The sequence below is a fragment of the Phodopus roborovskii genome, unplaced genomic scaffold, assembly GCF_943737965.1.
Source record: "Phodopus roborovskii unplaced genomic scaffold, PHOROB, whole genome shotgun sequence".
NCBI classification, from domain to species: Eukaryota; Metazoa; Chordata; class Mammalia; order Rodentia; family Cricetidae; genus Phodopus; species Phodopus roborovskii.
The window spans coordinates 447,238-463,515 of record NW_026126480.1 but is presented as its reverse complement, the minus strand read 5'-3'; the positions used below and the strand labels follow the sequence as shown (position 1 = coordinate 463,515).

The following is a 16,278-nucleotide window of genomic DNA, read 5'->3' as shown; positions in this document are numbered from 1 at the left end:
AATATCAGATAAACAGTATCACTGTATCAAGACAATTGATTAACAGTCCATCCACTTCTTGATTTGAGACTGGTGGTGATAGAACTGTGAGGTACATTTGTAACACAGAATACTGCAGGTTTACACTTATGAAAGTTAGTATGATTGTTACATAGTGCTATGCACATTATAAGACAAACAAAAATAAACCTCAGTACTTTATTACCATTCTAAATTCATTAATTTATCAAACCTACCAACACATCACTAATGATCAGCTTCTATGTGTGGCATATCACTGTGAGTCTTGGTAGGTGCCAAGGACAGAGGGAGCTATAGAAAGGTAAATGAAGCTTACACTTCAAGGAAGCTTGCTTTAACTAAAGTATAAAACACGATGTGCTAAACTATCTGGTATGATGTGAAGATGGTAAAGACTGAAAAGAGCAGACTATGTGAGCATTGTCTTCACACACTTGCATTGCCCTTTGGATGCTCTCTTAATTGTTAATATCATTCTATTTGTTTATATAACTGGCTTTCAGGTATTTAAGAACACTGGCAATTGATAACCTAGTTCATTAAAATAATAATTCTTAAGAAATACCTAATGTGTGACAAATGCTACATGCATGTTATGTAGTCCTAAAACTGAGGAACAGCCGTACTTCACAATCTCCATTCATCAGAGTAGGAACTGAATCCCAGAGAAACTAAGAAAACCTAGCAAAGTTTGTACAGCTAAATAATTTTTGATGCTAGTATTTAGTACCAGGGCTGTCTAGCACAACATGCTACTTTGATTAAAGCACCTACTATGTGTTTCCATCCCTTACAGTCAATGATATAAATGAAGTGATCACAATTAGTCATTTGAAGTCAGTAAGATCCAGAGAGGCGATGAAAATGTCAGCATTCAAACAGAGAAAAAGCTGGTTTACATGGCATTCTTTTTCATCACGAGATGCTTTTTTTTTTCTAAGAAGCCTTACTTGTTGAGTTGTTGATACTTGGACCTAGGTAAGCAATGTTCCCCCATGCCAGCTTGCCTATCTTATAAATCATGTTTTCCCTGGAAATTTTTCTTTTGAAAAAAATGGCTGATGAAAGAAAAGTCCAAAAAATAAATGTCTTAGCCAATCTGAAAAGCTAATTTTGCAGGTTTTAGGAGTGTTTAATAGAGATGTCAGAAGGCATGGGGGAAATATGTGAGCATGTTAGATATATGGAAAGTCTGTTGTGTTTAAACCAAGACTCTCTGGCATTTATCAAAGAAGGAAATAATACAACTTAGTTTGTCAAGTGTTTTACACAGCCTATTTGGCAAGACATGAGAAATGTAATTAGAAAATAATTTAATGAGGTAAGGGTACAAGTTAGTATCTACAACAGATTAGGCTATAGGACTAAACTGCTCCAAGAATCTTATATATTCATTTCAAACCTCAACAGACACATCATATTCATCATCACTACTATTTATGCTTTCAATAAGCAGGGGTGACAGAAAATATTCCAGCAGAGCTAGATGACAATATATAAGAATGATTCAAGCAACATTACTTAGATGTTTATCGTCATTTTTGAAAGATACTTTTCAATTGAAAGTTATTTAACTTACATTTACTTATACAGTTTTACATTAGAGATGTCCTAACCTACTTTTTGATAGGCACTTCCTAAATAGAGGAATTCTCTATTTATAATCCCTAGACATATGGAATTGGTTCTCAAGACTCATGATCTCTATTTTGAATCTATGGGGGAGAGTTATAAGGGTAACACTCAAATTCACTCACACATTGGCTTTTGGTTGCAGATCATTTGCAGACTACAATTATTTATTAGCTGATGTTTATGACATTTGTGACTCTAGGCAAAAAAGAACTGGGAAACCCAAGAATTTAGTAGAGTTGTATGCAAAGGTACTGTGTTGTTTTGTCCTTTAAGGCTACTAAAACATCTCTGTAAAGAGTTCAACTTGTCCATTTCAACTAAAATATAATTTACCTCTGTTCTCCCTCCCCTTCTGAACTAACTTGCCTTATAATGTAACTGCTTTATTATTCATCTGGATTTCTGAGCTTCTAGCCCTAGCTTATATACCTTACAATACTTAATCAATTCTACAATAAACGTTTGGGAAAGTCTTAAACACTAAAGCACCTTGCCTCCTGTAGTTTGAGTTATGTAGATATCCCCTGTTGAAAGGCTGCAAAGCAAATGCAATGGTTTCCCTAGCAACCATGCCCTGCTATGCCCTCACATTACCTTAGGGTTTCCCCAGAGGAGCCCCTCCTCTTCCACAGATTGACTAGGCTGCTGGATCTGCTGGCTGCAGAGGATGACTTGCCGTCCCCTACGTGCATGCGCACCACCGTAGATGTTGTAAAGGCGCTGCGTACATTTCTCTCCGGTTTGGCTAAGATGATGTACACCTTCGGCACAAACATGCAGCCTAGAGCCACTGTGGCACTGAGGCTGACTGAGAAACACATGGTGATGATTTTATAGTTGCTCCCAAAGTAGATAGGCACGAAGGCCAGCCATATGATGCAGGTTGTGTACATGGTGAAGGCAATATACTTGGCCTCGTTAAAGTTGGCTGGAACATTTCTGGTCTTGAAAGCATAGAACGTGCAGCTCAAAATCAACAATCCATTGTATCCAAGAGGAGTGACAACCCCTAGATTGGTGGTGTTGCAAATCAAGTAGACTTCTCGAATGCTTGGGTAGTCATGCATTATATCCGGAGGCTCCATGATAAATAGGGCCACAATAATGCCCAGCTGGATACAGATAAGAATGAAGGCAATCACTAACTGAGCACAGGCACTCATGAATCTGGGCTTTTTGGTACAGATCTTCTTTTTGCTGCCAGCTAGGATCCTTGCAATTCGGTTGGTCTTGGTTACAAGAGCTGAGTAGCTCATAGCTGGAGAGAGACCGATGCCAATTCTCTGGAGATAGCAGTAAATCTGCTTGGGCTTTGCAATGAGGCAGAAAGTACACAAATAGCCCAGGCAGATGCCGGCAAGGATGATGTAGCAGAGCTCTCTGCTGGAGGACTTGACCACCGGAGTATCCCTATAAATGATGAAGACTACAGTCACAAACAGGGTGGCCAGCAGGCCGAGGCAGGCAAACACCACAGCTGCAATGGGTTCAGGGTCACCCCAGCGAAGATACTGTACTGGGATCAAATCACAACCTGCAGAGACATAGACACATATTGAAAAAGAAGGAGAGCAATTAATTTGGCTTACAGGTTCCCAAATTTACAAACAGCTGCTTTTGATTATTTCAGTCTGTCTCTCATTTACCTTTATAATTTCAGTTTCTCATACAATTATTCCTTCAAAGATACATTTAGAAAAATTAATACTGTTAAGTGTGTGTCTTACATTCTGAAACTAAGTGACGATAATCATTATGAAAAAGTGTTCCTGTCATTATGAAAAAAATTAATTGGCATCTTTAAAACATTACTTACCATCTGGACAAGCCTAAGGAAAAGTGGCATGGCTTTATTCTTAGCCAGGAGTAACCAAGGATCCCTACAATAGGAACTAGCAAATGCTGTGTGACAGAACATGAAGCTGAGTATATCTGAAGGACACAGGTTACCTAGGAAAAAAGGAGAAAAGGAAGACCACAGTGTACCAGGGTGATGCACTGCCTTCCATGACGCTGCACAGGGGCACTTGGGGCACCTTGCAGGTCAGAGACTCTTCAGCTGACCCAAAGTTTCTATTGTGAACTGTGTGGAAGAATGGTATGGGCAGATTTGTGTGGCTGCATTTCAGACATGCTTTGACTGACGTATGAAATCCAGATGAGATCTGGCTGTAGACAAAGCTGCAAACAGTTTCAGACCCATCTAAGGTGTTTTAATGCATGCAAAAGTACATGAAAAGCAAATCTGTGAAAAGGTGACTAACACTGGTAAAGGAAGAGTTAAGATTTTCAGAAATTTCTTTTAAAAGTCACCAAATGGAAGATTCTAGTGAAAACAAAGGAAAAAATTGAAATATGTTTAATAAACACACACACACACACACACACACACACACACACACAAGAAACAATTGGAAAATAGAAAGGAATGACTCTTCTTCACCTACATCTACCCTTGCAATGTGTTTCAGTATTTCAGATTTCATACAGTAAGTCATTAGTACTGCGAGCTCAAAAGAACTGTATGCCTGAGGACATCTACACGCTGAAAAATTGCTTCTACTAAAAACGTATTTGTATTCTCAAGAATCTTTATAAGTTATTTTAACTTGTAAATTTGTGATTATTTCAAAGTAAATATGATTACTATATGCATCTTTAGTTATAAACACGTACATATCTCACTGCTAATGCATAGATCTCAACAGACCACTGTTAATGCAGACACTAAGATAAACAATTAATAAATGGGGTCCTCATGAGACTGGAAAGTTTTGGCAAAGCAAAGAACAAAGCAGCAGCCCTCAGAATGGGAAAAGGTTTTTATGAACTCCACATCTGATAGAAGGTTAATATCTAAATATGTATATAAAGAAATTAAGAAACTAGACATTAAAAGAATACACAAACAAGCCAGATGAAAAAATGGGATGCAGATATAAACAGAATTCTCAATAGAGGAATCTCAAATGGCTGAAAACACTTAAAGAAATGTTCAATATGCAAGGGTAGTTCATGGACTCCAGTCTGATAGCTGGGAAACCAGCATAGGACTGACCCAGATTCACTGAAAGTGGTGTTAGTTGGGAGGACTGGGCAGCCTATGGGGCCTCTGGTAGTGGATCTGTATTTACCCCTAGTATACGAATGGACTTTGGGAGCCCATTCCACATAGAGGGATACTCCCTCAGCCTACACACATGGGGGAGGGCCTGGGCCCTGCTCCAAATGATATAACAGACTGTGAAGACCCCTCATGGAAGGCCACACCCTCCCTAGGTAGCAGAAAGGAGATGGGATGGTGGTTGGTGGTGCGGGGCGGGGGGCAGGGTAAGATGGGAAGGTGTGGGGAATTGGAATTGATATGTAAAACAAGCTTGTTTCAAATTTAAATAAAAATATGTAAAAAAAAAAAAAAAGAAATGCTCAACATGCTTAGCTATCAGAAATACAAATCAAATGTACTTTGGGACTTCATTTTCAGCTACAGAATGGCTAAGATTGATAATGCAAGTGACAGCTCATGTTGGCCAGGGAAACACTCCTCCATTGCTGGTGGGAGTGAAAACTTATGCAGCCACTAATTAAAACAGAAGTATCACAACTTATGGTGATACAGTGTGTCTTGGGTTGGATGTGTTGTGTTCTGTGTATGGTCAAGTGAGCATATGGGATCAGAAACTTTAAGTTATAGCTAATTCAAAGTGAACTGTTTCTACTTCAAAAGAATATCATGTGAATAAATAGATAAAATATCCATAAGGGCAGATGAAGGCAGTCTTTCAGTAAGGAATGGTAGTGAAGCAGGATATGTAAGGGATGTCCTAAGATTCACTGGTTAGGAAGAAAAGTGTTTCTGATGTCAAAGAAAAGTGGTTTATTGTGTGTTCCACTCTAGCTTGCTGGGGTAACATCACTTAAGATTCTTTTTCAGTTCTTTCTGGAAGATTCAAGTTTCAAGTCCAGAGGTAAATCTTCCAGTAATCTTTACCTACCATGAGCCTATTATTAATTTTTAAGAGAGACCAACCTGTTTAATATGGAACATATTATATCTAATTTCAGAGAATCATAAAATAATACAAATTTTACTCTGCTGTGAATTTGTTAACAATGATTATGGTCCCTAATATGTATACTGTCTGCAAATATCTGAAATGACAATCTTACATTTTTCTTCCAATTTCTGAATATTTTCTTTTTTTTTTTTACCACTGGTTTGCTTTTTATATCCATTTCATTCTCCATGTAAGGAATTAGGTACAGATACTAACTAAGAATCTAGAGTGCATGTATTTTATAGTTTGCTTGTACTTATTAGTCACTTATTAGTTTATTAATTCAGTATATGTTATCACATTTTAGGAGTACTAATCTTCATCATAGCTATGGAATTCCTTGTGTTTTATTCTTTCCTAGAAAAGCAGTGGGACCTTAGATTAGAAAATAATCACCAGGGCCTGACATCACTTATTTAGGTTCTCCCTATTGACTCCTTCCTGTTTTGTATCTGGTTTAGAATTTTTCTCTTAACAAGAAAAACACATCTTTTCCCACCTTAAACTGAAAAGACAACAATTTGTTCAAGGAAAGAAGCTACCAGAATAGTATCATCCACATTGATTGTGTGATTCCCCCTAAGGTGTTTCAAGATCTCATAACAGGATTGATGAATACTTTGTACCTCTGGAGCCCCTAAATTTGAAGTGACTGCTCTCTCATAGCTGGCACTCTCGCTTCACATTTAGATAGAACACTTAAACACAATATTCCCATGGTTAACAGTTCCCAGAAGATGCATTTTAAACTTCTTTCCAACTGCCAGTTCAGGCTAGGGGGATTGAGAGACAGATGCTAGTGTTCTTCTCTAAGTCAGAAGAACAGGGGCATCTTAACAATCTCTGCAACTCTTAATACATTTTTGGTGAAAGAAACTTAATATTGAAAATGTCTGAGAATAAGATGCACGTGCCCTTTGCTGATGGTTAGGGATGTTCACAATAAGAAAATAAGTAGGAGATATTGAACCCATCTTTTGACACTGAAGCAACAGACATGTTTGAGCAGGAAATGTTGACCGAAACATCATATTTGCTTTCACTCTCTTTTACTAGTACACCATTTGCTATTAATTACCCCTTCTTTTTAACCTCTCAAGATGAGATATCCATAATGTTGGTCTGAGATCTCAGGAATGCTTGGAATTGTTTACTAAATCGACATCCCCTATCTTCCTATTTTTTTTTTTTTTAATTCACTTAGCTTCTGGTAAAATAACTTTCATAGTTCAATGAATTGGAAATAGTTTACTATTTTAAACTCTTTATAATAAATAAGTCTATAATATATAGTATGATTTCAATCTATTTTTATATATGCAGAGATATGTTAAATTTGTCTTCTTTACATTGTTGCCAGCACGTGATGTTAATTATAAGGCTTTTCTTTTGTCCATAAGTGATGTCTTAGTGTAATGAGAATCACTCCTATGGTTGGCATAGCAACTCAAAAATTAATATTTACCTTAAAAGTATGCAATTAACATTGTGATGTGTGGAACAAGTCATTTTCCACTGCTTTTAGAAAGTCTAAATTACACAGCTATTATGAACAATTATAGATTGAATTCTGAATTTTTTTTTACTATAGTTAGATTTTTGATGTAAGATGATACCTAGAGATGGCAACACTAGGTAAATAGACCACAAACCTTGTAAGAAATGTTTTATATTAGAAATAGTCTCACTCTTACCTACCCATTTTATAAATATTTTATCATTGATTGATATCACTTGTGAAAATTTACTGGATCTGGACAATTAATTTCTTGTGTTAAGAAAGAGACAGCTGGGTAGCCTGTGTGTGGGTGGCAGTTTTGTAGAATGATCTGTTTGTGGGACCCCTGGCAGTGAGAACAGGATCTATTCCTGGTGTATGAGTTGGTGTTTTGAAGCCCATTTTATATGGTGGAATGCCATCCTCAGCCTTGATGCAGAGGAGAGAGATGCAGCAAACTGAATCATTCTCTCTCAATCTCTCTCTCTCTCTCTCTCTCTCTCTCTCTCTCTCTCTCTCTCTCTCTCTCTCTGTGTGTGTGTGTGTTTTATGATGTATATGCTTGTGGTGTATGTTTTGTAAATTCAGGAGTGCCCACACTTAGGTGTATGTGGAGGCCAGAAGAACACTTACACTGTCTTCCTCCACTCTGCTCTGCCTTATTCCTATGGGACAAGGTCTCTCACTGAACTGGGATCTTGCCCTTTTAGTTAAGCTTGCTGGTCAGTCAGTTCCCAAAACTATTTTTTTTTCTGTCTGTACCTTCAATGCTGGGGTTACAGGCATGTAAATTCATTCTTAGATTATTTTGTAAGTCTGGAGATATGGACTTAGGTTCTCATGCTTATATGGCCCACATCTTAGTTCATAAGTCAATCAATAACAAATATCACCTACTTATATAATCTGGAATCCATTATTTTATGAAGTATGTTAATTGCAACACTTTGAAATGTTAAACAACCTCAAAGTTCTCAAGTCCTGTCCTCCTCAGGAAAGACACAATAGCTCACTGTTTTAACCATTTTTTTTGGCATGAATTGAAACATGTCATGAAGATGGCAAGAAGACCAAGAGTCTAGGAGACCTTGATACAAATTCTGAAGAACTGAAGTCAATATTTAGGTCTCACAATAGGGGAGAAAAAAATTCTACAAGTTATCATCTAACCTCCACTTATGGGCTATGGCAAATGTTCCTGTGATAAATAATAATGCACATATAAATGAGCATAATTTAGAAAAGCATGCCCAAAATAAAATTTTAATCTTTACTGGAAATGTCATGGATGATTTCATTAGTAACTACTCCAATCAGAAGTAGGTTTATTCTCATTATGTTGGAGGGACCCAATACTGTATTTGAGTGTCAGGACTTCTCATGTCCTAGTCCAGAAGTTGTATATTATTTTCGTAATTCATAAGACAGATAAGTATCATTGCCTCTAGTTCATAGGGAGGGTCATGTGAAGCTGAATGGGATATATTGACATGCTGGGACTGATATTAAAACCTTGATGTTAGTCATTTATTCACTTGTTTTAAAACCATTGGGAAAAGCAACTCCTCAGAAAGAGTTCCTGAGGCTATAGAATAAAAAAAAAAATCACAATCAAATGGGAATGTCTGAACTGAGAAAAGAAGGGCTGGCAATGACAGACTTGCTTGGTGGTTGTAACTCTGGAATAAATTCATGCCCCTTCTAAGGGTTCTTTTGGTTTCAAGCTCTTCAGTAGGTTTTCTCTATGGTGTGTGCAACCTGAGGGTGTCTGGGCAAAGATGTGGGGTAGTAAATTGTTATTCTTATGCCCCTAAAATTTTCTAGCACAGAGCAGCCACAACACAAGACAATAAGGATTAATTGCTATACATTCCCAGTGATGCTACCCAGTGGCTTCCTAGTCACCTATTCATCACTGAGGAATTTCATACCCATCATAGTTTATTATACAGCTTTTGTTTTACGTTCTTTTAATAAAACTCTTTTGAAGAGCTGAAAATTCAAAGATTACTTTTTGTTGCTAATTTATTGATTATGTATTATAGGGAGGTATGCAATATTGTACTAAGATTTATTTCACAATTAAAACCTAAGTAAAAATGTAATAGTGCTGCAGAATACTGATGGGAAGGCCTATCACAGATCACATTTGCAGGGGACAGCTTTGAGACATATGACTTCTTGTCGCAGTAGAAGAATAAGAGTGGGAAAACACAGCATGTGGACTGAAATAATAAGTGCAGCAGAAGAACTCCTCTCTGCCTCTCTCCCCTTTATTCTCATCACAAATAGTTTTTCATTATTCTTCCATTTTGTAGATTCTCTCACAGAATGATTTTTTGGATTCCCTAAGCCTGAGAGCCAAGTTCCTCCCATGAGATCATAGGTCTCTCTCGCCTGTGCCAGTGTTTGCCAGACTGTGTAATAAGGTAGGCTGAGCAATATAAGGGCAGAAACATTATTTTTCTGTGACTGCATTATGGGTAATGCCAAGGGCAGTGCCTTGAGTAAAAGTGACAGTGGGATAGGGTGGCTGACTGACCTACTGGATAAGGGATCAAGTGAGAAGTAAGTAGTCATGTGTTTCATTTTCAGTTTGAAAGTAAGTGATTCCAAGTTACAGGAGCATTTATTCTACTTGTTTGTACTTCTACACATAAAATGGATACAACAAAGCCTTTCCTTAGCTATAATGAATGTTTGAATCTGTGGAAACCAGTATAGGAACACTCACTGATAAATACAGAGACCCAGCATTTTACTAAAATCAAACATCAAAGTCTTCACTTTAAACCAGTCCCTGAATTTTACATGTATCATATTAACCATAAGAAGGGCTTTTCTGTTAACTTTTATTTACCTTTCCTAACTGGCAGGGTGGTGGTCAAGACACTTTTCCCGTATTTTTAGTCAGATTCATGAGAAACAGTTTCTTCCAGGAGTTGGTTTTTCTTCCTAGTGCTTAAAGGCATTCTGACTTTGTGATTCAGACATTTAACAGACATGTTCTAAGCCACACTGTTTTCCTTCTTTACCCACAAACCCTAGGTTTTCTCCCTGTTTGAGACATTCTGGGATTTTTTTGAGCCTCAACTCATACTACTGTTCTTAAGGCTGTTTGCAAAATCATATGCATGTTCTTACACAAATGTTTCCTCCTGCTTTTCTTCCCAAGACTACTTCATCCTAATTTTTAAGTAATACAATCTTAAAAGCACTTCCCAAGTGAGCTACTATCTGATTTAATTAATTAAAATGTTCGTTTTTTATTACAGAAAGAAAATATGGGATCAATTCCCCAACACACACAGAAGAAAGATGCACATGGGAAAAGATTAATGCTTTTTCCTAACCACCAAATGATGGAAAGTTATTCACACAGGACAACTAGAGCCTTCCATTTGGTTCTGAATTCAACATGCATTATTGACCATGAACTCCATTTAAGATAGTGGGTCTGCACTATGGACTTATGAAGGCAGCCATTGTTACTTTGGAAGACTATTCCAAATACCCAGTTTTTTTTTTATCACAGTGCTACTCAGTGTGCTAAATGTTATAGGGATATTAATAAGCTTGATCCAACATTATTATGAGGTATGGGGCATTGTCTTTTAATCTATTTTTAGTTAAAGAGACAGAGGTAGGATAAGAAGTGCAGAGTGTTTGAAAGGAACTCCATGGAAAGAGTAGAAGTGACGTAAACAATACAACCAGAATGTGAAGTCAGGCACAAGTACAAGTACAGTCACTAGAGGCTTAGGCAGAGACCTTATATGAGAAGATACTGAGGGCTTTCAAAGGAAAGATGATAATACCTGCTTACCTACAGTTCAAGGGCTGCTATGAGAACAATCCAAAACAATACAATATGTGACCTCAACAATGGCAGACAATTATGTAATTAGGAAAAGGGAAAAAGGAGAGGTATGTACGCAAAACAAAAGTGACTCAATATCTGGTAAATTGCCTGTGTTTAATTCTACTGTCCTATGCTCTTCCAGGGGAAAGCAGGCTGTTATATCTTACTGGCCTCTTTATATATAAGTAGCTTCAAGAAAATGGCATTATATTTTCTTCAGTTGTAAGTACAAGGAAGCATAATATTCTGTGCATTTTCACCCCACTTACTATAGTCTGTAAGTGATGTGAAGATAGAAAACATTAATTTCTTCCACATCACTCATACAATATGCTAATAATTGATGAAGCCTTCCCCAAGTAGCTTAGATAGTGTAGGATTAAGCACTCACTTACAATGTTTTATGTTCACTGGAAAATTGTAATAATTTACTTTGGGCAAATATGAAATTAAGATCAATGAAACCATATTGTTTTCTCTAGTTTGACCACATCAGAGTAGTCTGACCATGGTGCCAATGTTTTGTACAAACCACAAATTGATCACTATGAAGTACACTGTGGTTATTTCTCATTGCTGTGTTTCTGACAAGATGCAAATTGATGTATGTTTTCCTTTAGGATCAGTTCTAGGAATTTCCATTGAGAATAGAGCTTTCACCATGTTTTCTCCTCAGAGTAAGTGATGTTTGTCAGTTACTACTTTCTTGTGGTGATATATTATTTATGATTCATTAAAGCTTGCCTGAGGATTCAGAACTTATAGTCAGCCTCAAATCAGGCTGTGATGGTACACATCTTTAATCCCAGGACCTAGGATTTAGAGATAGATGTATCTCTGCTATTTCAAGTCATCATAGCCTTCACATAGTGAAAAGTAACAGAGCTCATGCCTTTGATCCCAGCACCTGGGATCATGTGCCTTTAATCGGCATTAGGAAGGTATATAAGACAGGAACAAGGTCTTAGAGCTGGTATTCAGTCTCAGGATTCCCCAGCCACATTCAGGAGAGCATAGCAGTGTGGGATTGCAGTCTGAGGTTTGGTGGAGCCAGGATGGCCTTACAGTCTGTGGCTGACTGCTTTGCTTTCCTGATCTTCAGCTTGAAGCCTGAATCTCAATATCAGTCTCTGGGTCTTTTATTTATCTTGTTACACTTTCTGGTTTGAAACTGTTTACAGATTGATAGAAGTTGAGACATAGGAAGAGGCAGAAGACATTTTACAACTTTTCCATAAGGAAGTGGTAGCATATCATTAAAAACAAAGCAACATTGTTCTTATCAACACTGAGGGGACAGGTCACATCAAGATAATTGTTGGAAAAGAACCAGGGCATCCTGCCTAAATCATCCTCCTGTCTTTAGTTATTGTTTTCAAAACTTTAGAAGAATAACAACATTTAATTACTATCAGAACAGGTTTTAAATTATTTGTATTGTATTTCATACCTTCTCCAGTATGACAAGCAAGCTGATAATCGAAGATGAAGGAGATTAATTTGCTTGATACCACATGCTGAATCATTTGTGGAACAGATTTGAACATGGCTGTCACTGACTCCAAAATTCTATTGATTTAAACTCTGTGCTCTTGGAACTTAATAAAGAATTATTGGAGGCATATCTTGAGTATAGTCAAAACACACAGATAAATTTGATATAAATTTATATTTATTTATTTATTTATATATTTTTATATATTTGATATAAATTTAACTTCCTTATATGGTTTTGATTATGTGTATGTATCACACTTTTAATGGAGTCCTTAGTGCTCAGGGGCCTGGGGGATTCTATTGTTAAAACAGGCACTTTCTTTCACAAATAGTCATTGTTATGATTCTTGTTTTATTTAGGAAAAGATAAATTCCATATTGAAGGCTTTTATAAAATTATGACTGGGAACTTGTTTCACACTTGATTCTAAAGGGCTATGTTTAGTATTAAAATATGTTCAGGTGTACATGAATGCAACAATGACATCTGTTCAACTATATTTATAGCAGCATTATTTGTAATAGGTAGAACCTGGAAGCAACCTAAATGCCCTTCAACTAATGAATGGATAAAAAAATATGTGGTACATTTACACAATGGAATACTACTCAGCTGGAAAAAAACAAAAACAAACAAACAAAAAATGGAATCTTGAAATTCGCAGGCAACTTGAAACCATCCTGAGTGAGGTAACCCAGTCACAAAAAGAAGAACATGGTATGTACTCACACATATATAGATTTTAGAGGTAGAGCAAAGGATCACCAGCCTATAATTCACACCACCAGATAAACTAGGATACAAAGAGGATCCTAAGAGAGTCATACAAAGTCCCCCACAGAAAGGGAAAGGGACAAGATATCCTGAGCATATTGGGAAAAATAAAAGGGGAGAAGAGGAGGAGAGAGGAGAACATGAGAGACCAGGAAGATTGAGCCAGGGATGAATAGACAAGAGCAAGAAAAGAGATAACCAAATTAGAGGGAGCCATTATAGGTTTGAAGAGAGAATTGCCACTAGAGAAATATCCAGAGACCTACAAGGATGACCCCAACTAACAATCTGAGCAATAGTGGAGAGGCAACCTTAAATGCCCTTCCCAGATAATGAGATTGATAACTAACTTATATGTTATCCTAGAGTCCTCATTTAGTAGCTGATAGAGACAAAAGCAGACACCCACATCTAAACACTGAGCTGAACTCCTGGAGTCCAGTTGCAGAGAGGGAGGAGTGATGAGCAAAGGGGTCAAGACCAGACTGCAGAGACCCACAGAGACAGCTGACCTGAATAGGAGGGTGCTCATGGACCCCAGAATGACAGCTAGGTAATCCAGCATCAGACTGACCCAGACCCCCTGAACATTGGTCTCAGTTGTAGGGCCTGGGCAGACTACAGGACCTCTGACAGTGGAACCAGGATCTGTCCCTGGTATACAAAAGGACTTTGGGAGCACATTCCCCTTCCCCATGGAAGGATGTTCCCTTAACCTAGAGACACAGGGAGGGCCTAGGTTCTACTCCAAATGACTTGGTGGAATTTGATGGTTCTTCTTGGAAGTCCTCACCCTATCTGTGGAGTGGGTGGGGAATGGGATGAGAGAGGGGGCACAGGGATGGGATGAGAGGGGGAGGATGGGAAGGATAGGAAAAAATATGTTTAGGTGTATACTTATACTTTAGATGTGAACTAAATTTTCTTTATGGTCTTTGTGCCTGAGGATTTATTTATTTATTTTTTTTTTATTTTACATATCATCGCCAGTTCCTTCTCCCTCCCTATCTCTCTTTCTCCCTCCCTCCCATGCCCCTGACCACTCTCCTATCCAATTCCCCCCCCCCCACTCCACAGAGAGGGTGGTGCCTTCCAGGAGGGGGCAATAAAATCTGTCAAGTCATTTGGAGTAGGGACTAGGCCCTCCCTCTTGCCTCTAGGTTAAAGGACTATCCATCCATGGGGTACGTGCTCCCACAGTTTGAGGTTGCTTTTAAAGGGACACTAGCTCATTGGAACATGTGGCTTGGGCAGTAGTTGCCCTTCTCCTTCATTCCCTCTGCCTTGCTAAAATCAGATTATATTCCTAAAGCTACCCACCCTTATTTGGTCACTTCCTCCTCCTGAGGCTGACTACTGAAGTCCAGCTATCAAAAACCCCCATTGACTCAACTAATTAATATGCCCAATTAAAATTAAATGTCTCATCCTAACACAGAGTTTCCCCCTTTATCTTTATAAATCGCCATTTGCCTATGTGTCTGTCTCATCTCCATCCAGAGGCAGTCTTTTGTCCATTCAGGACAAATACCCCTGCCTCTTTCCCTTGTTCCCTTTCCTTTCTCCCTGGTCCCCTATCTCTTTTACTACCTAGCCCATTCGAACACAGACTTTGCCCTTTCCTCTTAAACATCCGTGGTCATTTGCTGCTGATTTCTGCCTGTGTCAGAAAGCAGCCACTTTAACATTTCTTCCTTGCTTAAGAAAGGATCTCTCTATGAAAACAAGTGCTTGGCTGCATTTTGTGCCTAATCCAGGGTTCAAGAGGATTCCCCAGCTGTGCGGGAATTCAGTTTTTCCAACTGAATTTCTCACTCTGTCAAGGACTCATTCCCTCTTCTCTCAGAAGATCCTTCAAACTTTCAGGACCTGATCGATATCCGTTATTGATAGACTTTGTTGATCAATGGTTCTATCAGACCTAGACCCCCTCTACTTCCACATTTTTTCACTTTATTTCCTCCTTTCTCTTATTTGACTATAGTTAAATCAATTTCCATTTTAGAGTAGGAAAACTTAAATATATTGAATTGCTTCTTTATTTGCTTCTGTATCTGGACAGACTTTTTGCCTGCATATCCAGCCAGATTCTGGAATATTCAAACCCAAGTGCTGGGTTTGCACCTGCTATGTGTATACATCACATCTATAATCTCAATGAGATTATTTAAGTCAGGCTTCTACTATGAACTTGTGAATCTTCAGAAATGGAAGGTTAGTCACATTTCATTTTAAGTAACAGAACTCTTCCTGTGTGAAAAACATTAAATTATTTGTAAAATGAATCAATGACAGGGCAGCCAGCTGTGTAGCATGTGGTCCTGGTTAGACTGCTACAGAAACCAGAAGTTAACATCTAGACAGCACCATTCTATTATGATTACAAACGCTGTTAAAGCTAGAAAGATAAAAATAAATATTCCAATCTAAATTCCCACAAAAAAGTATCAGAAACACAAAATATCTGTAAATGGCAAGAATTCCCCATTCCTGTGTCTACATTTAATTATAAAGACCAAATAGCCTGCTTTAAACACATAGAGTGAAAAATACCAGAATATCCTAGAGGCAATTAATAGTTTGGCAAATTTGAATCTGAATTCTCTTTTTCTATACTTTCCTGGAAATATGGGACTAAGCAATGATGGTGCCACAGAAGGAAAGTAGCACAACATAGCCCCTGTGGGCTTGAGTTTCCTTGAGGTGTATGGTTTGGAACAATGTATACAATTTTCCTGGATCTTAGTTATCTCATTTGTAAAGTATAGTACCTAAGTTTTAGGATTGAAACAGAAAATACTCAAGATGATATAGATGTTAGCAATGCCAGACAATCTCACATGCTTTTACTAAGTGAATATACTTATATATTAAAAGGCATAAAGAGTCCCATAAGGTTGGATGAGAGGAGAAACATATATAAATAAACACT

General features: G+C 37.8%; 1 protein-coding gene across 2 annotated transcripts in view; it reads right to left on the bottom strand.

The window, feature by feature from the left end:
- The window catches only part of Grm5 (glutamate metabotropic receptor 5), a 433,207-nt gene that overhangs the window by 46,729 nt on the left and 370,200 nt on the right, over positions 1-16,278 (bottom strand). For both annotated transcript variants that reach the window (XM_051192180.1, XM_051192181.1), the window contains exon 7: positions 2,251-3,190. In XM_051192180.1, coding sequence (XP_051048137.1) covers positions 2,251-3,190 — 940 coding nt within the window. The remainder of the gene's footprint in view (positions 1-2,250; positions 3,191-16,278) is intronic.